The following is a 25,192-nucleotide window of genomic DNA, read 5'->3' as shown; positions in this document are numbered from 1 at the left end:
TGGCGCATAAAAACACTGGGGAATGCTATTAACCGCTAAATAATTCATGCAACGCGGTGTGTTAATTTTCTTTTATAACTGCGTTATTCTTTCCAGAAGTTATAGTTGGAGGTCTCAGGAATGGTCCGTATTGTTCGAAACATTACTTTTCTTTGTCTTTCTTGCAATATTCTAATGCTGTTTCTTCGATCGGTGGTCATAGCCCACAGCGCTTACACTTTGCGGAGCATTGACGATTGTCTTGGAGAATACAATATGCATGTTTTTGTTATAGCCAGGACTTACACTAGCGCTACATGTGATGTAGTGGATTTTTCTTTATTCCTCTATATCCCGCTGGGGTGGCGCAGTGGTTACGGCGCTCGACTACTGTTCCCAAGGACGCGGGATTGAATCCCGGTCTCGGCGGCCGCTTTTCGATTGAGGCAAAAAGCAAGTCGTCCGTGTGCTGTGCGATGTCAGTGCACGTTAAAGAACTCCAGGTGGTCGAAATTGCCGGAGTCCTCCACTATGGCGTCTCTCAAGCCTGAGTTGCTTTGGGACGTTAAACCCCACAAACCAAACTAAACCAAACCTTTATACCCCTATATAGAAGAAGCGTACAATCTGTACAGATGAAGTAGTTTTCACACAGGTTAACATGATTGCAGGCATTGTTCCCGCTGTTTAAGGTAATCAGCAGCCTTTAACGTGCCTAAAAGTTCAGAAAAATAGCAAGCCCATAAGGAGGCCACTTTATTTTCTAAACTCTGCTTAAGAAGCAAACACCAAGCTTGCGGAGACGCGTTCTGGCTTGCGCACAGAATTCGGCTGACCGCCGTTGTTGTATTATAGTGAACGTTTAATGCAAATAATTTTTGCCCAAAAGATTTATTGCGGAGTTGATACATTCACTATATATAGTCAGTAGTCGTCACTTGCAGGTACTAAATGTAGGCAAATATTTCTGAGTGCACCAATAATCCCTTTTAAACAAATACAGGTTGCAGAGTGGCAGCCCTATTCTGTTGGCTTGAATGCATGGATGACGCACACCACAGGATCTCCAAAGCTTATACCAGATTTTTTGATAAAGGCAGTGTTTGCGAAGTCTCTCGTAAACTGGAGCAGCTCTTTCTTTCCTTGATCGTCGATTATCGAATAGATTGGGTTGAATAGGAGGAGCATCTCTGCAAAAAATGTGTAACATCAGTGAGCGTACTAGAGTCACACACAGACGATGAGTCTCAGAAATATTTATTTCATGTTATAACAATTTTATTCTGTACAAACCTATTTGCAATTTCTTTCCCCACTTGTCAAGACTAGTACGCGAACGTTGATATATTTAGGAAAAAAATGAAAGCTTAAATTCTCATTTTAGTTGCCTTGTCATGCTTCCAAAACAGTCTGGAACACCTCGGTTCAGAATAATGCAGTGGAAACATTTGTGTGTACTTCGAAGGGTGGTCTTCTGCTTCTCACCAAATAAAATTTATGAGAAGAAAACTCGTTAACAATTTTTTAAGTAGCCATAAAAAGTGACGAAATCTTAAAAAAAAAAATATGACGAGAGCAAAGAGCATTACTTACGCGGCGCTAGTCATAGATGTAATGGCAATAATAGAATAAGTAGATAGCAGTGGAAGTGTGAAATCCGCACTAATTGCAGAGAATCATTATTACATTTTGTAACGAATAAATAGTAAATTTGAAACCATCACGACCCTGGCGTATGAGTCTTCAGGCAGCTTAATACTGAACATGACACTATTATATTTTCCTACCTGATGGCTGTGGAAAAGTTTAGACATCTCAACAGTGGTGGAAGGCTTTGACGTTCTCGTCGGGCCTAACGTCTTTGTGAAACGCAGCCTAAGGTGAGATTTACTTGCCTAAGGTGATTTCATAGTGTACCTGTCCTCTCTAAAAAGTCGTTACACTTACCACTTTTGCTGAATAACAATTATCGACGCAGTGGCAGAATTTGATAGGCCGCATGGATGAATCGCGACATACGTCATATACAGTAAGCTTTCAATATGAAGATACTTGGGCATTAACAAGATATAAATCAAGAAATATTAAAATCAGGCTGCGCACTCGCAGCACTGAAAACAACAAAATTTGGTGTCAAGATGACGAAGCATGAAATAAAAGAAATCGTTAGCGAACAAGAATGAAATACTTGAAATAAAAAAGTGAATTCTGCATTCTGAAGCTTGACTGCGGTGACAGTAGAGTAAGCGACATTTTGAGCCGAAATATATGACATCTTTTTTTATGTATTTTAAACTTCACTCTGACAAATTGACATCCTTTTGCTAAATGACAAGTTGCATGATAACTATGTCATCTTCAAGGCAATTTTATTTCGGCTGCTAGCCAAATCTATTTGTAAATATTGCACAGGTAAAACTAGGATTAAAAGATTTTAATTAGCATGAAATGGTAGTCGTTCAAAAAATGAGCAAGAAGTTTTCATAATTGCCGCTCCGTCGACACACGCTGTTATGAAAATTGTGAAATCAAGTAAAGCTGTACTTTCTCTTACAAAACGAATAATCGTTTACTTTGTGCTCTTATACAAGAACGGTATACGCTGCTCAAGACAGTAGGCTCACTCACCAAGCGCTCTTTCCTTGCTTTTCATCCCAGGAGCGGGAACAGTAAACGCCTCGCAAGACAATGGGAGCAACTTTGATGTCACGACGAGCTTGTTTGCGTACGCTCTTAAAGAAGCAATGTCTTGAATTTTCCATGTTTCTGGCATGTGTTCTCGAAGAACCTGAGGCAGGAAACCAGGACGTTTGAATTTCTTGTTAGCTAACAGACCAACTGATAATATTCAATATAAAAATCATTAAGTAGTCCTGTTAATCATAACTCCTCAGGCTTTTATAATTGGCCGGCTGTTGTGAAGAAGGGTCACAGAGGCGGCAAAATTGCTAGCCAGCCGTTTTGTTTAGAGAGCCATCGAGGAATACGAAAGTATTCATGGCGAATTCTAAGAGCTGTACCTTCACCGTAAACTTGACAAAATTAATATTAATCACTACAGACAGTTTATTACATCAGGATGCAGAAATGCAGCTGGTGCTTAGTGAAAAGCCTTTTATGTTCTCACCCATCCTTCGAGAAGAATCGCCAGTGCAGGTAAGCAAAATATTCGCATTTAGAACACAAGAGCACCGTTCTGTCACCTGTATTGAAGATTTTTGATGCAAAATGGCATTTATGCTGCATAGAAGACAACTTTGTACCAATGCACAGGACGCCATTGAGTAGTGTAAGCAATTGAGAAACATATTGGACTCTGTCATTTGCCTCAAACTAGTTTGCTTAACAGTCTTTTTATCAATAAATCATATCGGATGTGTACTAAGCTTGGCGAGCATAGTGCTTCCTTTGCAAGGTGCGATATAGTTATATGTACAAGATGAACCTTTAGGCCGCTCGCGGTTGACTCGTGATAAAATCTTGATTGATGGTGGTAAATTACTAGTCTTGAATTTAGCTAACGATTTATAAAATTCAGGTCAATATCAAATATCTTTCTTGGTCTCACACCACAATGAGGTGCTTAGCCGGAAGGATGCCCTAACCTGCACTGGCCACGCGTTCATCAAAGTGCTACTTCACAGCCATCTGGATTTTTATTGTAATCCTCGCATTCCAGTTGGGTATACGTATACACGGGATTGATGCTCAGTAATTCATTTTCAGCTGTTCCGATCACTGAATGAAGTATCTGTCGTAGTAGCCTGTGTTCACACTGATGGGCTTCAGAAACGCACATTTTCACTGTGATGGCTTCGAACATCGAAATAAATTGTTACCTCATGTTGAAAAGTGGAGATCGAAGCATGAATATTTTGCACTAGCAACGCAGTAGTGTATAGAATGCCTTATAGGTAGTGCATACCTCAGTCTGGCTATGTACGTCATTCAATGCTACCCTAAGTACACAGGCTTGGGGCTCTGTGATCTACATAGGACTCTAACTATGAACATTACGACAGGTTTACATTCTAGATCTTACGTAGAAGGTCGGGAACGGGTAGTTACTAATAAATTTGGGATACCCATTGACTTCAATTGAATAAAGGATCAGGTAGGCTTTCATAAAAGCTACTCTATAATGGTTCATGCCTCCACTATAAACTCTTTATAAAAAATTCTCTGAATGTGCCCAAATCCTATATGCAGCACTCAGATTACCAAAAAGCATTTGGCATGGTGAAAAGCTCAGCACGGATGCCTCCACTGCGATTCCATGATATAGATGAGCCTTATGTAAAAGTACTACAAGATATCTAAAGTTGCATAAGAATCACGGTCCTTCATAACGAAAGTAATAAAATTCCATATTAGTGACAGGCAAGCAAACACGGCGCCGGAAGTACTAGTCACCGCTTGCATAGTGAAAGCCCTGAAAGAACTCCACTGGATACAGGGAAGTGTGGCAATCACGTTGCCAACTCCTACCAACTGTACCGAGTGGAGTTGAATTAGCTGAGGACATTGCCATGGAACACAGCTGAACGGCGCACAGCAAATGATGAATGATGAAGTCAGGTGAAGCAGAAATGGTAGCCTAAAATAATATTCTGAATAACAAGGTAATTTCTAAAAGCCTTGGAATGAAACAGCAGTTTAGGGTAGGCAGTAATCTGTAGAAGATACAAAAGAACACACACACACACGCACGCGCGCACACAAACAAAGATCCGGATGACAGGGAAAATGACGAATCCCAGACCGGTGGTGCAGTTGTAGGGGAGCTCTACTGCTGTGCCCCGGATGTGAGAGCCTACCAAATTATGGCGGCCGCTTTTTCATGGAGATGAAAAGCAACGCTGCCATGAGCTATGCAATGTCAATGCACGTAAATGAACCACATGTGTAGAAATTTCTGGAACCCTCCACTACGGCGTCTACATCTCCTGAGCCAGTTTGGAATGTTAAACACCAAAAACCAAACCTAATTAGCTAGTATGAAACACAGTTACGATCTACTCCCAGATTATGAATGGCCACTTACTGCTATCTAGAAAAAGTGAAGTCTGCAACTGTTACTTTTTGAATTGATTTGACTGTTGTCCTCGCAATGTGGAGACTAACCAAAAGGGTTGGACTTGTACTGACTACAACGAAAAGAGCTATAGAATGTATCATTTTAGGTATTTTTGAGAGAATGTCTGCAGAGTGTGTCATGTAACTAATACAAGTGAATGATATTTTATAAGAAATCAAAATTAAATGGGCAAGGCTGCGACATGAAATGCGAAGAAAGGATCGCTGAGCGCGATAAACAGGGTCCTAAGTTGAGGCATTAGTAGCAAAAAGGGTCAGTAAGCCAGGTTGCTGAATGAGTTAGAAGGTCGCAGGAATCATAATCCTCCAGAGGACGCAGGAAAGAGCTAATGGGAAGAATATTGAAGATGCCTATGCCCTTCAAAGACAGTGCGAAGTCTGATATGGGTGATGAAAGGCTTAACGACACTTAGTAATCCAATACTTTGGATCACAACATCGTAAAACGTTTTAGTAATACGCCTAATCCCACTAACACGTAGAATCACTTATATTTAGAATATAAGTAGAATATAGTACCCCTCTACTTGAAGCAATAATATTTAGGGACACGGAAAACAAACAGAAAAAATTATTAAATTTTAGTCCGCCCCTCACTTTCGCGTTGAAGGGCAAGGTACCACTTACTGTTTTCACCACAGAAGCTCCCGTAATTGAGGAAGCCATCGTGTCGTTTCGCGGAAATTCAATACTGCCGAGCGTACTGACGGCGATGGCTATCCTTTTTCGCACTGGGGAGCATTTGTACCAGCAATTCAGACATTGTTAAGCCGCCATTCATTTCGAATTGGAAGACAGCGGCATCTGCGTAATCCGTTTTCAATGAAAGCAGAGGTCGCCCCCCAATCGCATAATTGAGAAACGAGGCGGTCTCCATCCACCGCCATTTCTCCGCACGTGCCCCCGGAAGCTATCTCCCAGAAGGAGCCAGCCTCAGCGATTTCTGGTGCACTAACAATGTCGCCTGTAGGATTGTCGGTGATACCCAGCTGCAAAAGCCATCACAGTGCATTTTTGATCAGGAAGTGGTGCCGTCACATACGGCGACTCTTCCTTTCGCATCCAACGAGATGGCTAGAGCCCAATGACAATTAAGCTCCCTTTTCTGACAGATAGCTTGCGAACGAAGTTTTGTTTTGCACTTTCAAACAACATCGCCTTCGACACAGTGGCTTTGTGACCTGCCTTTGTGGCTCTCTTTCTCCGTTGGTGAGGGCTGATGTGAGGGCAGCAGGAGTTCGCAGAGAGCGGCGTTGGGGTGAAAGTAGGAAGGATGACAGGAGAGGACGTGTATAGTCACCACAGAGATGGGCATGTAGCTTATTTTATCATGGTTTCATTTTCTAAATGGAAACCTGGGTTCCAGGCCCAGCCCAACCCATGGGGAAGTGCCTGCCTAGAAAGATGTTTTTGTTGGTTGATTGACCCTTTGAGCAGGCAACCGCATATGATCGCTCCATATTTCTTCCTCAATAAGAGGAATAAAATCTCAAGTGGTTATAGACACTTCAGTATGAATGGAGACTCTGTTCCTGGTACTTAAGGCCAGGACCTTAACTAGGCCATACCTGAAAGGCTAACTCCAAAACGTAAGGTACTGAAGATATTTCTGCGTGTCAGACTGCTTTCGTTCAGTTACAGCTGTCGAATATTTTCTTATCACTTCAATTGTGTAATTGCAGTTTTCTGTCTTGCAGATCCGATAAATCTGCTACTTCATTATCTCCATCATCATATTCCACTTCATCACTGCCGAACTACCACTTTTGGAGAGGCCTGACACTCTCCGCAGAAAGGGAACGAAGCATAATAAAATTACCGAGGAACACCTCAACTCCGCCTTTAAGATTTATGACGCTACAGCGTTAAACTCACGCTTCCCTGCTACTCACGGCCGAACCTTGTTCGTTTAAATGCGTTTCGCTAGTTGTCTAATCAGTGATCCTGTAAGTATTGCCTCTGCGCCATAGATAGTCGCTAGTATACAGTGATAAGGTTCCATATTATATTAACGACTACACGGCGTTTCGATGGAGGCGAAACGAAGAGGCGTCCGTGTGCTGTGCGATGTCAGCGCACGTTAAAAACCCCCAGGTGGTCGAAATTTCCGGAGTCCTCCACTACGGCGTCTCTCATAGCCTCAGTCGCTTTGGGACGTTAAATCCCCCAAACCAAACCAAACCATAATTAAAAAGCCCTTTATGCCGAATTTTTTGCTGCGTAGCCTGGAGCCAACGAGGATGGCTCGGTGTCCAAGGGCCCAAGAGGGCTAGATTACAATCACCTTTGTTTCTTTAAAGACGAAGCCCGAGATGGTGGCGCCACCTAGCTACGCTCTGTTATCTGGTCACGTGGCATCAAACAACACGTGATGAGCCAGTGACCGATCTTGAGAATATATCCCAGCCACCACCTGCCTGAAGCACGGCGACTAAACCGACGCCGGGTCTCCTGTAGGCCGAGGGCGTTAGCACTCTGTTGTTAAACCCGTATTACATCGAGTCGTACTTTAGCAATAGGAAATGGGTCCAGTTTGGATCATACTGATGTGCCTGAAGCGTACAATAAGCCCTTGACGTGCATGCGGTGATGATCGTGCGCTCAAAACTTAAAAACAGAAGTAGGCTGAAAAACACAATCATACGATCAACAGCCAAAAAACGAAGGCGTCCGTGTGCAGTGCGATGTTAGCGCACGTTAGAGATCCTCAGGAGGTCGCAATTACTTCGTAGCCCTCCCCTAAGGACATCTTTTCTAGCGCTTCTTTAACACACAAGGGACATTAGATGAAGGAGGAACACATAAGAACAGGACGGACGCTAGTCTTCAACTGTCGTTTATTGAAGCAACATGTCATATATACAATCCCAAAGTGCACATCACACATGCGTAGTGAGGGTGCCACGCTTAAGGTACGATAGCTCTTTATCAGATAAATACACAGATGGAGTGTTGACAGCACTCCATCTGTCAGCACTCCATCTGTGTATTTATCTGATAAAGAGCTATCGTACCTTAAGCGTGGCACCCTCACTACGCATGTGTGATGTGCACTTTGGGATTGTATATATGACATGTTGCTTCAATAAACGACAGTTGAAGACTAGCGTCCGTCCTGGTCTTATGTGTTCCTCCTTCATCTAATGTCCCTTGTGTGTTAAAGAAGCGCTAGAAAAGATGAGTTCAAATGCTTTCCAACTCGCCCAAGTTTCCGCCCTATTAAGTCTCCCCTAAGGCTTCTCTTTTTCTCTTTCCATTTTCACTCCCACCTTCCACCCTTCCTTTACGGCGTGATTCAGATGTCTACAGAAAACACGTGTGACAGATACTGCGCCTTTCCCTTCCTGTGACCTAATTATCTAACGATTTAAAAATCAAAGGCCAAACTGAATACTGTGTAAATGACAAATCTCACAGCGGAATTTGCTATTTTTAATGAAAAATTCTCCCTGCTCTCGTTTCGAACGACAAGCAAAGACGCCATGCACAGATGAAAAAACAGGAACAAGCTCAGCGCTGCTGCTCTTAACCGGCATCTGGATCATCATCTTGAAAGCGAAGCCTTCGATAGCATGCATTCATGTCAGCTGCTCTTATCCCTTCGTACTAAAACCGTTTTGGCTTCGTTTCACATCATAGATTGTGATCTGTAGTGATTTCTGAAAGATACTCGCCTGAGCCGCTGAGAAATTAACTTGTCTCGTTCTGTTCTTAAAATCAGACATGGGCCAAAACTCATCCAAAGGCATCCACTAGACTGGTTCTGACAAACTGAGAGTCAGTGCCTAAAACCGCAAGCGACAAAACTCACTTTTAACTTGTAAACACGGATTGCACCTCAGGCAGTCTGGCAACGTTGTCAGATCGACTTAGGTTTGTCGTACAATTCAAACAGTTGACCACATATAGGTGTGATGGTGGGTTTGAAAAACCTAATATTTCTTCTTTGGAGAACTAAATCTGTTATAGAACTGCAATTCAGCATGTATAACGTGTTACTTTTAGCTCACATAGACCAAGTGGGAAGTTGAAAGTCAGCGCAGAGTGGAAGCGGTGAGCCTGCCTGGAAAGGAGTGCAAGCTCCAGCATAAATGGGGGCCATGTCGTTTCCGAGAATATAAGGCTTGCCAGAAACATGTCTGTTATTCCTCCCTCAAAACGTCGACGTCCAGAACGCCGACTACACAGTCTACGGCATCTAAAGGCACATGGAATATTCCGGAGCGAAGTGCTAAGAAATAAATTGAGAATCGTTTTCCCAACGGCTCGCTTTATATATAACCGTATTTCGGAATCAGAAGAGAACAGGAGGTTTTATGGCCAGAGAAGTGTGAACAAGCTTCATTATCCTGAACTAAGGTAAATACTTTCAGCAGGTGTCTTTCTAAAATAACACACATTTTGCTATAGTTTGTGTAATTTCTCTTGTATAATGCAAAACCGCTGTGCAGTAGAAGTTAGTACAGATAAATTTATCAAGACACAATTTCAGCCTGCAGCATAGCTCTCAACTCGGAACGCATGAAATTGCTCCGTAAGCACACATTACTTGCATGCGAACTACACCGTTACCTGATAGAGAATAGTTTGCTGAATATTTAAATCTTTGTTATCCCCAAGTTCTAGTGCTCAGTATCTAAAAACTATATCGAAACCAAATGCACACTGACGACCAGGAGAACAATCTTGATAACGAAAGAAAATGTCAAACTTGGGGCAAGATTTTCTCGCACTTGTCTGTCGCATAGATCTATAAAGAAAAAAAGAATGTAAATCACATTTAGGCTTTTTAATAGATGCATACTAAGTATAAAACAACGGCACTTGTAAAGGCAGTGCAATCTATGCATCAGGTTATCGGAATATAGCTCGAATGCCGGGCTGTGCAGTTTTTTCTATCGAGCGCAATTTTGTCTCGAATACCCTAAAGATACCTTAGTGCCCGAACCAATGAGATAGTTTAGTCGCCACCACAAATACAGAAATACCTACTTGGCTGTACTGCGACCAGCGTGGAGATTTCATCATTTCTTCGAAGAGCCGATGGAATGGCATGTTCTTAAGAAAAACTACCAAGCACTCTCCTCCGGGAGCCATCATTTTTTCGAAGTTTCGCATGACCAGCTGTTGATCCCGAATCCAGTGCAACATGTGAAAGGAGTACAGCCTCTGAAATTGACCTTCACGGCGGATGAACTCGTCCACGTTCCCAACGATGTCCAACTGCTGGTATTGTATTTTAGGGTGCGCGTATTTGTCGGCAGCCAAACTCAGCATTTCCTCTGACTTGTCCACTGCTACCAGTCTCCGGAAAGGAGGAAGGGTTGGAAAGAGAGAGCTGCAAAGTGATTCAAAAAGAAAAATTAATTTTTTGCATGAGTAGATGCAATTGGTTTGAAAGCCTAGAGTAGTTGTAATCCTGTAGTCAGATACCTAAGTAATAAGTAAGAAAAATGCATGGCGATGTTGTGTGAAGTAATATGGCAACCAAACAAAGGAACTGCAGCGGCCTATAGTTGGCTCATCTTGTCACCGTTCTTCAGGAGTGAAGAGAAAATCAGTCACAAATAAAAGACGCCGATAAGCGAAAACGTGGAGTTAACCTAAATTAAATATGAATACTTATTTGCCCTTTTGAAATCCGCAAAATGTCAGTCCTTTTGCTCGCAGTGAATTACAATAAGGTATAACCTGTTTTCACTACTGTTCGATTATCTGGCGTGATAAAATGAACAGTATCTTGAAACGCTTGCTGAAATCTGGCTGTTACGTCATGTATTTGCCCCTGAATATAAATTACTTTTCACGCCTACACTTCCCTCATTTTGACCACCTGTACAAATGAACACTGGTAGTAAAATACGTTTGGAATAGAGAAATTTGCAGTTAGTATACACCAGTAAAAGAACTTCGGCCAAGGCAACAATTTGCTTTGTCTCGCGTGCGGACCAAATACGGAGAATGTGTAAGGCCCTATGTATGTATGTATGTATGTATGTATGTATGTATGTATGTATGTATGTATGTATGTATGTATGTATGTATGTATGTATGTATGTATGTATATATGTATGTATGTATGTATGTATGTATGTATGTATGTATGTATGTATGTATGTATGTATGTATGTATGTATGGCTTTCTTGGCTTTGGCTTTCTGGGGTTTAACGTCCCAAAGCGACTCAGGCTATGAGAGACGCCGTAGTGGAGGACTCCGGGAATTTCGACCACCTGGGGTTCTTTAACGTGCACTGACATCGCACAGCACACGGGCGCCTTGCTTTTCGCCTCCATCGAAAAACTGCCGCCGAGGCTGGGATTTGATCCCGTGTCTTTGGGAACAGTAGTCGAGCGCCGTAACCACTGCGCCACCCCGGCGGGGCTGTATGTATGTATGTATGTATGTATGTATGTATGTATGTATGTATGTATGTATGTATGTATGTATGTATGTATGTATGTATGTATGTATGTACGTATGTATGTATGTATGTATGCATGTATGTATGTATGTATGTATGTATGTATGCAAGGCTTTCTTGGCTTTGGCTTTCTGGGGTTTAACGTCCCAAAGCGACTCAGGCTATGAGAGACGCCGTAGTGGAGGACTCCGGGAATTTCGACCACCTGGGGTTCTTTAACGTGCACTGACATCGCACAGCACACAGGTGCCTTGCTTTTCGCCTCCATCGAAAAACTGCCGCCGAGGCCGGGATTTGATCCCGCGTCTTTGGGAACAGTAGTCGAGCGCCGTAACCACTGCGCCACCCCGGCGGGGCTGTATGTATGTATGTATGTATGTATGTATGTATGTATGTATGTATGTATGTATGTATGTATGTATGTATGTATGTATGTATGTATGTATGTATGTATGTATGTATGGGGTGGTGGTGGTTGTTTGTGGGGTTTAACGTCCCAAAGCAACTCAGGCTGTGAGAGACGCCGTAGTGAAGGACTCCGGAAATTTCGACCACCTTGGGTTCTTTAACGTGCACTGACATATGTATGTATGTATGTATGTATGTATGTATGTATGTATGTATGTTGGTTGGTTTGGTTGGTTTGTGGGGTTTAACGTCCCAAAGCGACTCAGGCTATGAGAGACGCCGTAGTGGAGGACTCCGGAAAGTTAGACCACCTGGGGTTCTTTAACGTGCACTGACATCGCACAGCACACGGGCGTCTTGCTTTTCGCCTCCATCGAAAAGCGGCCGCCGAGGCCGGGATTCGATCCCGCATCCTTGGGAACAGTAGTCGAACGCCGTAACCACTGCGCCACCCCGGCGGGGCGTATGTATGTATGTATGTATGTATGTATGTATGTATGTATGTATGTATGTATGTATGTATGTATGTATGTATGTATGTATGTATGTATGTATGTATGTATGTATGTATGTACGTATGTATGTACGTACGTATGTATGTATGTATGTATGTATGTATGTATGTATGTATGTATGTATGTATGTATGTATGTATGTATGTATGTATGTATGTATGTATGTATGTATGTATGTATGTATGTATGTATGTATGTATGTATGTATGTATGTATGTATGTATGTATGTATGTATGTATGTATGTATGTATGTATGTATGTATGTATGTATGTATGTATGTATGTATGTATGTATGTATAACTTTATTATGGAGCAGGCAAACGACGAGTTAAAGCGTCGTGACGCTGGCCAAGTGGCGACCCGGGGTTATACCCTACACTGCACTACCTCATTTGGCCCGTTTGTGGTGGGCTGTGAGGGTCGTGCTTTTTGAGGGCACCCCAGGCCTGGTGGACGGCCCATAGATGAATCTCCTTGTCTATATTTTGCACAGCACTTTGAAGTTCCGGCGAGTATGTCCTGGATGCAGCTCCGGTAGGGGGAACCTGGCACAGTCCCACATGATGTGCCGTTGGTCCGCCGGACCCACTATTATGTACCTCTTGTATTGAATAGCTTGCCTGGTGAAGATTTTGGTTCACAGAACCAAAATGCTTGCAATTCTTTCAAAAACGCATAACAATTATGCTTTGGTGCAATATGTTCTCTTTTTTTTTCTTGTTCGCCGTTTAATTTGTAATTTTGGTCTTATCTTGAAATTTCTCAACTTTTTGAACAAAGTCTTTATTAACATTTGCCAGCTGCCAGGCACTGCCATTCAAGCCTTTCTGTTTTGGCAGCCAGAACGCGTATCTTCTTTTTTGAAAACAAGGATTATCATTATTATTGCTATTCTTATCAATTTTAGCGTATTGATTTGTGTTTAACTGTATTTTCTGCTTGTGTTTGATGTACCACTTACAGACTGCAGATGGAACTGCTTTTATTTTTGTACATTTCTGTATTATTATAGTCAAGGGCTGTTCTGTTTTCTCTTTCTCAGTTTGACGTTTTTGTGGCTCGTTTTGCAGGGCATATTGCTCATAGATTTCATTCTACACATGACCCATTTTATAAAATTCTTCTTTTCATACGTTGGACGTTTTTTCTTTTTTCTTCTGTCTTTCTGTCCGTATGCATTTATTGTTAGTACTTGTGTTGCAGGGCTAAGAGCACATAGGTTGTCTGCGCTCAACGAAACAATAATTGATTGATCGATTATTAATTTGCCCATCCTGAGCTGCTAGGCTTGGTCTTAGAACACAAATGTAAGTAGAGGACACATCCGTCTTGAAAAACTTGAGAGCCAAAGATAGCATAACACAGATGTCAATTCATCGCGGATTATTCTCAAACGTGGCCCTTAGTCACATTTTTTTTGCATAGTCAGGCTGTTCGAAATCGTGCATCACACAGAATGGTTATATAGAGGCAGAAAGGTGTGCTGAACCATGAATATTGTTATTCCAAAAATTGTCATCTCTAACAACGTGACAAAGCAGCCAAGACTAATATTGCTTTAGCATGACAAATAGTATATTCAGTTGCTCTTCATAAAATAAATGATAAACAAATAGAGCACGCACAATAAAACAGTACTAATTGCGACACTTAATAGAAGCAGTTAAAGATGAAACGTTTCCTTTGTCGAAACTCAAGATGAGAGTTGGTCTCAGAGGAAGATGCGTACAAATTGAAACCTTCTTTTAAGTAAATTTCCGAAAGAGCACTTTGAAAATTTCGTACGCTAAATCCAAGTTGAAATCAGGTTTGCTTACTTGAGGGTGAATCTTCCTGGTCCGCAGCCAATTTCTATAAACTGTTGCTGCTTTGGGTCATCACCCATGCAGGGTGCGAAGGCCTTGCTAAATACTTCCAAGAAAGGGTTACTTATTGGTGCGCTGTTGTCGACTGCGGCTTCATATAGCTCGGCGCTCCCCAGCTTGGTGGAAGCTTCTTGCGCTCCATTGCTGCTGTTTTCCAGACTCATGCTGCAAAAATGAGGAAAAGAAGCACTCCGAAAATAAGCCGTACTGATAGGCGCCAGAAGATTAGGCCGTAAATTTCCCGTTTAGATGCTAATGGCTAAGTAGCAAGCCACACAAAACTGTTCGGTATGGAGTGCCGCCACTCATGACGTCACTGTAGCGCGCCACGATCTCGCGCCTCCCCCTTTGTACACTAGGCAGTAAAACAAGCACAAAGCAACCCGGCAAGCTTTCCTAAGAGCTTAGTGCACCTTGAATTATTTTCCTTGACAGCGAATAACTGCGTATTCCGCATATCAATAAGCTATCTTTTATGTAATGCAGTGGAATAGAATTTTGAATGTTTTGCAGAACACTGAGCTGGATATCCTTACTTGAGCCAATATAGGCAACAATGTTAAATGCATCGTACTATAGGAAATCCGCCATCGATGTTGCCAGAGTTGCCAATCTCGGTGATACGAACGAAAAATCACGATCATGTCTGGCAGGTGGCAAGGCCACGCACTGATTCGTCAGGAGGTCGTGTAACGTAATGGTACCACGTGCTGGCGCAAAGCTTATTCTGAATTACGGGAAATACTTGTTTACTTATGGCGTCCCGTCACGCAACTATCCGAACCACTAAATTTGGCGAGAAGCTCTCCGTTGGATAAGATGCAATGCTTATATCTTAATATAAATGTGGAAGCAATAATAACAGTAATTATTGAGACCGGCTCTGCGATGGGCGGAACTCGGCACCGAGACTTTAAGAGCGGCCCAGCATTCACAGTCAGTGTCACCGTCTTCGAGAATGCCACTTCGTAGTTAATGCGTTTCCCCTGTAACACTACTTCATCGATAAATCAACATCCTGGTGCGCGTTAGGCAAGGAATGCGGAGTCGGAATAGTACGGTTTATGGCGCGCTACACGCTCTATTTCTGAAACAGTCGTAGCGAATGTATACAGTAGCTGATGCAGTGTAATCTCATAGGTTACGTCAGTGACTGGGGGTAATACCCAACAAAAGCCTGTGTAGCACGACAGAAGTTTTTCACACAACTTCACAAGCAGGACAGGAGCCAGAACAAGACATTAGATGCGGGAGGACAGTGAACATCCCTCTGGTGAGCGTCGTAGCTGCGTTCTTGAGATTCTTGCACCTACATCAAAAACGTCGCGGGGAAATAGTTTTTAAGACTCGCGCTGCGATGCGCGGAACTCGATTCAGAGACTTGGATCGGTCCAGAATTTGCACTGTCAGCATCGCCGTCTTCCAGGACACGATTTCGTCGTCCAAGCATTCCCCAGCAACATGTGTACGTTAAGGAAGATCTATCATTGAGGCTTTTTTTTTAAAGGAAGCAATACCGAACTAGGTTATCAAGGTTAAACATTTACGTTCAGCATAAGTGACAGGAGTTAGAAATGATGCCAACATAGGCCATGATTCCGTAAAATTGTTCAGTGTGGTATCCGTACTGGGTTCAGTGTAGTATCACATTACTTCGCTACTCACATAACATCATCAACCAGTCAAGTTGGAGGATAGTCTGCTATTCGTATTCGAGCCCACGACACGTGTACCTACAATTGCGCACCTTCAATTCGAAGCTTTGGCTCCCCTTGATAATGGAGAGAGGTACTGCGCCTTTTTTCTCCCCCCCCCCCCCCCAAAATCAAGAAAGATAAAGATGCTTTACACTTACACAAACCCTGTGACTCTGTCAACGTAGACCCTTCATGAAAAACCTTAAATTACTAAGCCATGTAGTGCATTCGCATGTTGCTTTAAAAAAAGTATATATAAATGGGATTTTTTGTAAACTATAGCCCACATTTTTCTGCTTTGACCAATAAAGAGGACGGCTACAAACGTGGAGGAGCACGAAAGCATTTGCCGGAATGTTGAATAAGCCACGCCAACTGTATGCAGCGGGAAAAATATTTCTATCCAATTGTTTGAAGGAAAAGTAACGCAACAGTAGTTGAATGAATCATCGGTCCCAACAGCACGGACGAGTTAACCAGTGGATTGAAGTATCGCGCTGTGCACTATAATTGTTACGTAACAGTTGACAACCAGCGAGTTTCTTCCTTGATTATGTTTCATTCGTTAGTTCTGGCAAATACTACGAGGCAGCAACTGACTTGCTATTGGACAGCATATGCTAGTGGAAGCAGATAATTGAATGTTCGGCGTGCAGGGACCGGCTTCTCTGTTACAAACTGCGCTGATGAAATCTATAAATGGCTGGAAGCATGCGACACCGCTTGTTTCCTCTTTCGAGTGTCCTACTACACAAAATAAGGCGGTAGTTTTTCATTTCAAAATATTAGCCATTCTTTCCCCCCAGCGCCCCCAGCGACTCCACTGTGCATATGCACCGCTAACCCCTCGTTCTGAGGAGTCACCCTGAAGATTTGCGTGTTGACTGCACAAGCTGCCAAGCGGACACTGTCCCATGTTGTTCCGTCATCATCGTTGCAAACCGAAAGCTAGCTGACACTGCTTCCTGTCTTTCACTACAACAGCTAGAGAAAAATCGAATCTTTGTTTGCCAGTGACACCGTAATGAAGCGGAGGCACATTTGGTGCAGAAATCTCTAATTGGCAATGGTGCCATGTAGTGGTAATGACCGTATTTGAACACATCTTCAAAAAAATAGACCTGTATTCCAGTTATGCCCTTTGTGTTATTATAGCTGTGTTTGATTTGCTATATAATATTAAAGAGGCAGTAGTATCTGCTCTCTGAATCGGCGGCCCCGATTGAACCACATTCCTCGCAAAAATGTATTCCTCTAACCAAATCTAGCTTTACAACACAAGAAAGTCATTATTGCTTTCTGTGTTTCATAGCTCCTTATTGGTGCTTGCAATTTCAGCAATCAAATTTCGTGGTTCTTCAAATAAACAATGAGTGATTTTATGCTGTTTCATAATAATGTGAGCTGACAAGGTCTCCCACCATAAGCTATTGTTGCTGATCTTGTTTCGCGTACACACCTTTCCCTCCGGGCATCACCTAGTGCCGTCGTGTTAAGCGTACTAGTTATAAGTTAATGTTGTTTACCTTTCCAGCTGTTGTATATTTTCCTGCATCCTTGTATGCGCTCCCAAACACAAAAGTGATTTTCTTAAGTCGTCATTTCAGTGCTTCCGACTTAATTCAGTCATTTAGTGAGGAGGAGGAGGAGGAAACAACTTTACTCAATGCATTACTAAGCGTCAAGAACGTCTTGGGCCAGGATCACCAAGGCCAACTGATCATTGAGCTGGTCAGATGCTAACCAAGCCCGCCACGTAGGGGGAGGAGGTTGTGGAAAGTGTGGTGATTGAATTGCGACAGGGAACGAAAACATGCAATGTTTCCAGTTTGTATAGTGTTCTGAACAATTTGGGCATATGGGGGAATGTCTGAATTGGTATAGACGCGATCTGGCAGGAGTAAGCAGTGTATGTAGCTGCATGCGTCTACGAATGCGTATTTGCGTGGTAGTGAGTACTTTATTAGGAAGAGGAGGTGTACGAAGGGTTTCTCTAATGTTGTAAACTGTAATGGCATAGTGAAATGTTGATTTCTTTTTTGTACTGAAGAGTAGTGTCGCACGTGGGTGGATAAGGCCAGGGAATCCCAGGCATCCGGTGTTGAAGTTCGCGGGCGAGGTGATGCACTACCTCATTGGCTGGGATTCTAGCGTGACCGGGAATCCACCTCGTTACAGTGTTGGGACATATTTTGATGAGAGCTCAATACAGATCATCCTGCAGTTTTTCAGGAATGCGACCCATATGAATGACGCGTATATAGCCTGCATTGAATCAGTGTATATTGTATAGCCTGAAGGGTGGGGGGGTGCTTGTGCGAGGTCTTGAATACTAGCGACTATTGGCAGGGTTTCGAGAGTCGCTGTAGGAGGAGGATCCATGTAAGGACCGAAGGTATGCATCACTACATTGCTACAGCTCTCAATTGAGTAAGCAGCCGCTCCGTCGTTATTTCGGGATGCATCTGTGTAGACGATCGTGGAATCTGTAGGGTGAACATGATTGGCAACGCGAGCGGATAGTCTGCCTGGGTTAGTATCGGGTACAACGTTTTTTAGAAGTGGCGTTAATTTTAGGCTATCCGGAAGCGAAAAAGGAGGGTCAATTAGGAGGTCGATAGGTTTGAGTGCAACCTACTGTAGTATCCAATGTCCTTGTTTGGTGCTAGAAAGACGTGCCATTTGCCGGTCTCGATGTTGTTTTATGAGGTCTCCCTGGGGTAAGAACAGCCCCATGAGTATAGGCGCTTCGTGACCGTATGTACAGTCGTGAGCAAAAGTGGTATACAACACTCAGTGGGTAGCAGAGCTCGGGAAAACTGCATCCCAACTTTATCTAGCAACTGTTTTCTAAGATCGAGACAATAGTGGCGGTGCCCCATTTTATCCTCATGCATGTGCCAATGTCGTTGTCCCTCACGTTGTCGATCGACTGCATGTCGATGAATTTTTCCGGAACTTTGTCACTGGCTGAGTGTTGTATACCACTTTTGCTCACAACTGTACATAGAGGTTAGGTGCAGCCTTGTACTTATATGAAGCGCAACCTCAATCTTATGTCGTTGGCGACAGGTTAGAGTAAAGTAAATAACTGTATATAAGGTTTTGCTAAGTGATAATGCATGGACAAGCTGCCTGACCTGACCCTCACGTAGCCCGGCGCGCTTATTGACTATACGGCATACTCGATGAGTAAGCTTATTGCAAACTTTAATGGTTGTAGTTACATTGGCCTGATCAGTTGACTCATGTATAGGAAGTCTAAGGATCCGGCAGGATGATACACGAGGAATGGCGTGCCATGCAATGGTGAGATTGATTCAAAATAACGGCTTGAGGGGCTAGTTGGTGCTGCATCGTATTCAGAAATGTGGCGCAACAAACACAAACACAAGAGAAGATACACAACACACGCGCGTGTGTTGTGTATCTCCTCTTGTGTTTGTGTTTGTTGCGCCACATTTCTGAATACGGTGAGATTGAGTAGCTGGTTATGTTGTAGTTGATAGCGTGTTTTTTACAATCAGCAGCAATTCGGATTTTTCAGGGGCTGGAAATAAGCCTACTTTATCAAGATAGCTAACGACCGCATCGATATCTTGCAGTAGGGTCTACTCTGCTGCTCCAGGAGACCCAGAAGTGCACCAAAGAGTAAGGTCGTCTGCATAAAATATATGTTTTAGGTTTAGAATAGACGTTAGAATGCAAGATAGGGGAGCCATTGAAATGTTGAAAAGGGCGGTTGACAGATAACACCCTCAGGGGTACCACGTGTGAGGGGGAAAGTATCAGATAGAGAATCGGGCAGACGGAACTTCGCCGTGCGGTCGCGAAATGCCGTGAGGTAGCCGTACATCTTTGGACCACAGCCAATAGAGGTGAGGATGTTTAAGAGGGGATCATGGTCAAGGCTATCAAAAGCCTTACGCACATCAATGGCCACGCACATTAATGGCCACTATGGCTTGGATCTGGGAAGAGAGCGGAGGGTCAAATTCGCGCATAAGGGGAAAAATGAAGTCCTGAGTAGACACACCTTTTCGGAAGCCAATTTTTGGAGGGAAGAAAAAATCTGTGGGTTCAAGATGAGCTTCGAGCCGATTGAGCAACATCCGTTCCATGGTCTTTCCCAGACAGGATGTTAAAGAAACTGGGCGGACGTTTTGAAGCACTGTTTTTTTCCCTGGCTTTGGGAGTAGATTTATAAGTGGTTTCCCAGATGCTGGAAGTGTGCTCTCTTCCCAATGTAAGTTTTGAATGCTCAGAAAATGTTCTTTGTCCTTGTCAAAGAGATTTCGAATGAGTTAATACGTAATCTGCTGTTAACCTAAGACTGACTTCGGCATTAGCTGTTCTAGTGCCCAGACAAGATCCCAGAGGGTAAACGGCTCATCAAGTTCTGTATTTGAAGCAACAGTGTACGGAGGATAAATATTATTGGGGAGGAGGAATGTAGAGATCGCGGAGACGGGCTGTTAAGGCATACGCGCCTAGTTGCGAATAGTGCTTCTCGAGAGTGAGAAAGCAGCCGGTAGAGTCCCGAGGAGTTCGCTGAGTAAGTGGCAGGTTCTGTTTTGATTTAGTGTGCCGTTGATGGTGTTACAAATTTTGTTCCATTGATTCGTGGCAAGTGTAAAGCAGTGTTCTTTAACCTGTCGCGTCAAATCTGTGACACGCTCAGACAGGCGAGAATTGTTGGGTTGGGTGCGAAGGGTGCGCAAGATTCGTTTCCGCCTCTTCCAGATGCACACAAGGTAAGGGTCCGGATTATCTGAAGGAGCTGAAGTGAAACTCTCCTGCGTTGCTTGTTTATGGGCATGCTTGAGTGCTTTCGTCCAGCTCTGAAGACTGCCAGTAGTATGAAAGGCGTCGCGAATACTGCTAAAGGTATTGCAGTTTGTGCGAGAAATTGTACGTTTATGCGGATGGGTACGGCTAGGGACAATGATTTGAATAATGGAATGGTCGCTGAGCAATTTTTTATGTGTAGCCTGCCAGGAGACATCTCGTAGTCCACGGCCCACTATGAGGTCTGGCATGGTGGACTGTTGGCGCCTGTAACCTTCCAGAGTAATCGAGTTCGGGGTATTATAAACAGTTAATTGAGCTCCTTTTAATCCGTCATTGAGTATTCGACCAGGTTGGAAGGTGTATGTGTACCCCAGACAACGTGCGGGGCATTAAAGTCCCCACCTATCAAGAAGTCGGAGCATCGACACAACGTTGAAGTGAAGTGCATGAGCGGTTTGAAAAGCGTGTACTCTCTAGATAAGTTATAAAAATTGAGAATGGATAAAGCGTCAGATGAGTGATCAGAATACAGAGTAAATGCCATGAGCGGACGTTCAAGGCGAAAGGGGACATCAATGGCTTCAAATCGTAGGTCTCTACGAAAATACGTGCTCACTAATGGGGCACACTCGCTGTCATGTGCTGCATGCTGGGAACGGTAGCCCGGAATACCTTTAAGAGCACGCGATTCTTGAATGAGAATGACGTGAGTCTGTGGGGGTCCGTGGACAAGAACATACTCATTGTACAGTGGAATAGCAGAAACCTGAGGACCGATAGAACACTCTTTATACAATGGCTTCTGACTTTACCCTCCTTTTTAGTAATGAATGCTTGTTATATGGCATTACTTTCTGGTAGTGTAGATAATAACTTACATAGTCATTAGGTCACACTAGTAAGTAAGAAGGTAAGGTGAATAACCACACAAAATATAAGCAATGCCCGGCTTTAAATAAGACTTCTGAGAGGCGTTCTTAGCAAACATTAGCAACGCATTCCGACTGAACTTAGACAATAGGCTACGGATGAGCAGCATTTTGTGCGATTTCAGCATAGGAATACGATTAGCGCCAAGTTCATGGGGTACCTTCAAATCCGCCCCCACTATTCGTGCCATTCTGGCGCTGAGGGCGCGCCTGTACGACTATTATTAGAGAGATTTAGCACACCGTGATCCGCGATCTGCTACCGTGACCCGCCACCGCGCCTTCCACTGCGCATGCCCAGATCCGTTTGATGCCGACAGATGGCTCCACATACTGGATGTCGGCAAGTAGACCTGCCGCATCAGAACCAATCAGCTTGTCCGCCCCGCCCACCAGTGGTAGACGGTCACGGTGGCGGATCATGGTATGCTAAATCTCTTTATTGAGCTAACACCACATCATGCGCGCGTGAGCAAGTGCATCTCGAAGGGATTCAATGGTGCCGTGAAGAGGAAACGAAGCGTTCTTTTTCTGCAGGTCACCGGTGTCATTGAGACTGCACACGCGCAAGCGGAAATGTACTAAAGAGAAAGAAGTAAACATTTCACTGGTTTCAAATATTGTACATGTTAAAATCGCTGTGGTAACGAATCATGTAAAGCCATCATATACACCTTCAGCGGAGTGTCATGTATACATTAGTAGTGTTAATGCAATCTAATTACTTCATACCATTACAAACTCAAGAGTAGCTCCCTTTCCGAATTTCGATGCCAGCTTTCTCATCAACAGATGTCTGTGGAGCATATTGGCTGCTTTCTGGTTTCCTCTGCGTTCTACTCAATGCATATCTGTCGGAAATTTTACCCACTACGCACAGCAAAATTTTTAAACACGCTGGCAAAACCTTGCTTTTTCACCTGCAGCCTGTGTCCTCACTTCTCGTGGCACATTATATAAGCCTTACGAATCCTATTTTATGCGTAAAGATTGAACTTAATCTGAAAAACGGTAAGGGATAGGGAGAAACTAAAGCTTGAGCTTTCTGAGGGAATGACATAACAGCAGTAGGACCCCCATCCGCTCCTTTCTTTGTTTATTCTTTTTTTATTTACGTCCATGCGTTTTGCCAGAAGCTTAACCACTAATAATAATTTGCTCTTCTATAACACTGAGGGCATAAAATGGTCCCATCCTGCACAGAGTCCGGTTTTGGTGTTGTCGGCATTGTCAGAAGAATCTCACGGCATGACTCTGGCAGGTGGTATTTGCCTGTGAAGTGGCCAGGCACTGACTGATGGTCGTGAGATGCGACCCAGTAACTTCATATGGTTTCGTTTGATTTGTGGGCAAAAGGCGCCGTGGTAGAATCCTCCGAACTTTCGACCCCTGGGGCACAAACGCCGACCGCCCTAATCCTTGCACCAGCGCGGCGGGGCCAGATTCACATCACATGGCGAGCTTAGAATGCACTGCAAACTCACGCGTCTTCTTTCACAGTAGAGGGTGAGATCAAAATCTCGCCTCCAGGACCCTGTATCTATTCGGGTAGCTATTTACTTCTGAACCTACTCTAAAGAACATATTTGTGATATCTTAGGTGAAGAAATAAGGAGACGACTGTTTAGGGGATTGAAAATTTTCGTGCACGCGTCAACATGGATCCGTAAGTAGACATGACAAGCGAGAGCATAACACTGTGACGTCATACCTTAGCTCAAAGTCGAATCTTAGGTGTCCGTCTGTACTTTAAGGCTCTAGCCGTATTCGCCTTGAGTGGCCTGAGAAAGAAGTGATACCAGAAATATCACGTTAAAAGCTTGTTAGAAGTTTGATACATTTTTTTTGCTAATCATTCAGAAATGATTGTGTAATATATCAAATAAAAATTAGAATCATGGTTTTTTTTAAATATACACAGCTTTCAAAGGTGTTTTTACTTAAATACAAAAATAGTTTCTGATCTAACGCCTTATTTTGCTTTATAGTGGTTATTTTTGCCAGCATTTTCAGGTGTGGCCATTAATTGAAATATTAGCTATCGCAATTCAATGAGTAATGTTTCTACATACTTACTTCAACTGACAAGGGACGCGAAGTGGCCGAAGCTATATCTTGACCAGAGAAGAATGAAAATTATTTTCACTACGTTAGCGTTGCAGTGCGTCCACGGAACAATGCCGCTTCGAGTTTAAATCCTCTCATTCTGCCAGCTGCACATCCTGTTATTCGGGTCGAATGCAAAAACACGAATCGTTGCAATAAAACTACTCTAGCTTAGAGCAGAAATATCAGACCACCTGATAGAACCGGCACAATTCGCCCGCAAAGAAACAAATTGCAAAGTGAGAGAACAAATGGGCAAAGTTCGCTTGAAAGTTTTCCTTTTTTTAATGCGCATGAGAGCTTCCACATGGTACATTTTAGCAGCAGGAAATTGTTGTCCTCCATTGATTGTAGATAGAGTAAGTTTGCCGCGGCCCTCCAGTTTCTAGTGCATGATCCACGCCATCGTCAAACCGTCCTCATTCAAAAGTAACCACTTTTGGGTTAACGATTGCTGTAATCCCACGATGCTCAGTTGATTTTAAGATCCCCACTTCGCGGATAGTTATGGTGGAAAGCACTCTTCAGTATACCTACATTCTTTCCAAGCCCACCTCCTTCCACAGTCTGCACTCATTGGGCGCAAACTGTGGTGGTCGCGAAAAGCCAAAAGTTGTACGTGGCAATAACCTCATAAAATCTCATTTAATTGCATAGACTCTCATACGGTTCACATCATTATCATAAAATATCGTAAATGAATTATGATAATGTACAAGAAACTATGAGACCTTATGGAAATATATGCGACTTGTATGTGATTTCTTCTGTGAATTTAGTGATATTGAGAAAATTTGAGGTTGTTGCCTCATACAATTTTTTCAGTAGGGTGCCGACGGAGATCAGCAGGAGAAAACGGCCAACGAGAGAAATTAGCGCTTACTTATAGTTACAGGTCTAAACGCTTAGATCATGTGTCGCCTAAATTTTGCCTGCTTATGTTTCTTCTATAGATTCTTCTTCCGATTGTTTATAAAGTACGAGTTCTGATATTTGTGAAATTACTGACAATTTGCACGTAACTTTGTTTATTTTGTCCAAACATCGCTTATATGAATATTTATTTTCTACTTTGGCATTCAACCGAAAAGTGATCAATCTACCGTATGAAGCAGCACTGAACAAGGGTAAATTGCGTACACCTCAGTGCGCAGGTCGAGCCAACATTTCTACAAGTGGATTTGTCTTCGTCCTTCATACCGTGTAAACCATCTACTTCCTCTCGTTCTATTTTAGTCTACCGCAGGAAACTTATAACGTCATGGCCATCAATGTATGGCTAAAATCATTCAGGAATTTTATTTTCACCGGTAAGAACATAAAACTGGCCCAGACAAAAATTAAAAGCTCTCTTCACTTGAATTGCCTCAGACCCCCGCA

At 43.1% G+C, this 25,192-nt stretch overlaps 1 protein-coding gene across 1 annotated transcript; it reads right to left on the bottom strand.

Annotated features, from left to right (window-relative positions):
* Positions 1 to 865: 865 nt before the first annotated feature.
* Positions 866 to 14,448, bottom strand: LOC146189311 (4-vinylphenol methyltransferase 2-like). Its single transcript, XM_084603242.1, has 4 exons — positions 14,242 to 14,448; positions 10,069 to 10,414; positions 2,608 to 2,767; positions 866 to 1,169 (listed from the first exon to the last, which is right to left on the bottom strand). Exons 1-4 carry the CDS (start codon positions 14,307 to 14,309, stop codon positions 1,000 to 1,002), a joined length of 744 nt encoding a protein of 247 aa, XP_084459368.1. The 5' UTR covers positions 14,310 to 14,448; the 3' UTR covers positions 866 to 999.
* Positions 14,449 to 25,192: the final 10,744 nt, after the last annotated feature.

Source organism: Amblyomma maculatum, chromosome 5, assembly GCF_055883805.1.
Source record: "Amblyomma maculatum isolate TAMU_Amacu chromosome 5, ASM5588380v1, whole genome shotgun sequence".
NCBI lineage: Eukaryota > Metazoa > Arthropoda > Arachnida > Ixodida > Ixodidae > Amblyomma > Amblyomma maculatum.
Note: the sequence above shows the minus strand (reverse complement) of the source record. Positions and strands in the feature narration are given on the sequence as shown.

Bases quoted from the DNA above. Each gene is read 5' to 3' on its own strand.
- LOC146189311 (XM_084603242.1), bottom strand. From the start codon at position 14,309: ATGGGTGATGACCCAAAGCAGCAACAGTTTATAGAAATTGGCTGCGGA. The intron at 2,768-10,068 runs GTAGGTATTTCT...TTCCTGCCTCAG, and splicing joins GCTGGTCGCAGTACAGCCAA to GTTCTTCGAGAACACATGCC. The intron at 1,170-2,607 runs GTGAGTGAGCCT...CATTTTTTGCAG, and splicing joins AAGCAAGGAAAGAGCGCTTG to AGATGCTCCTCCTATTCAAC.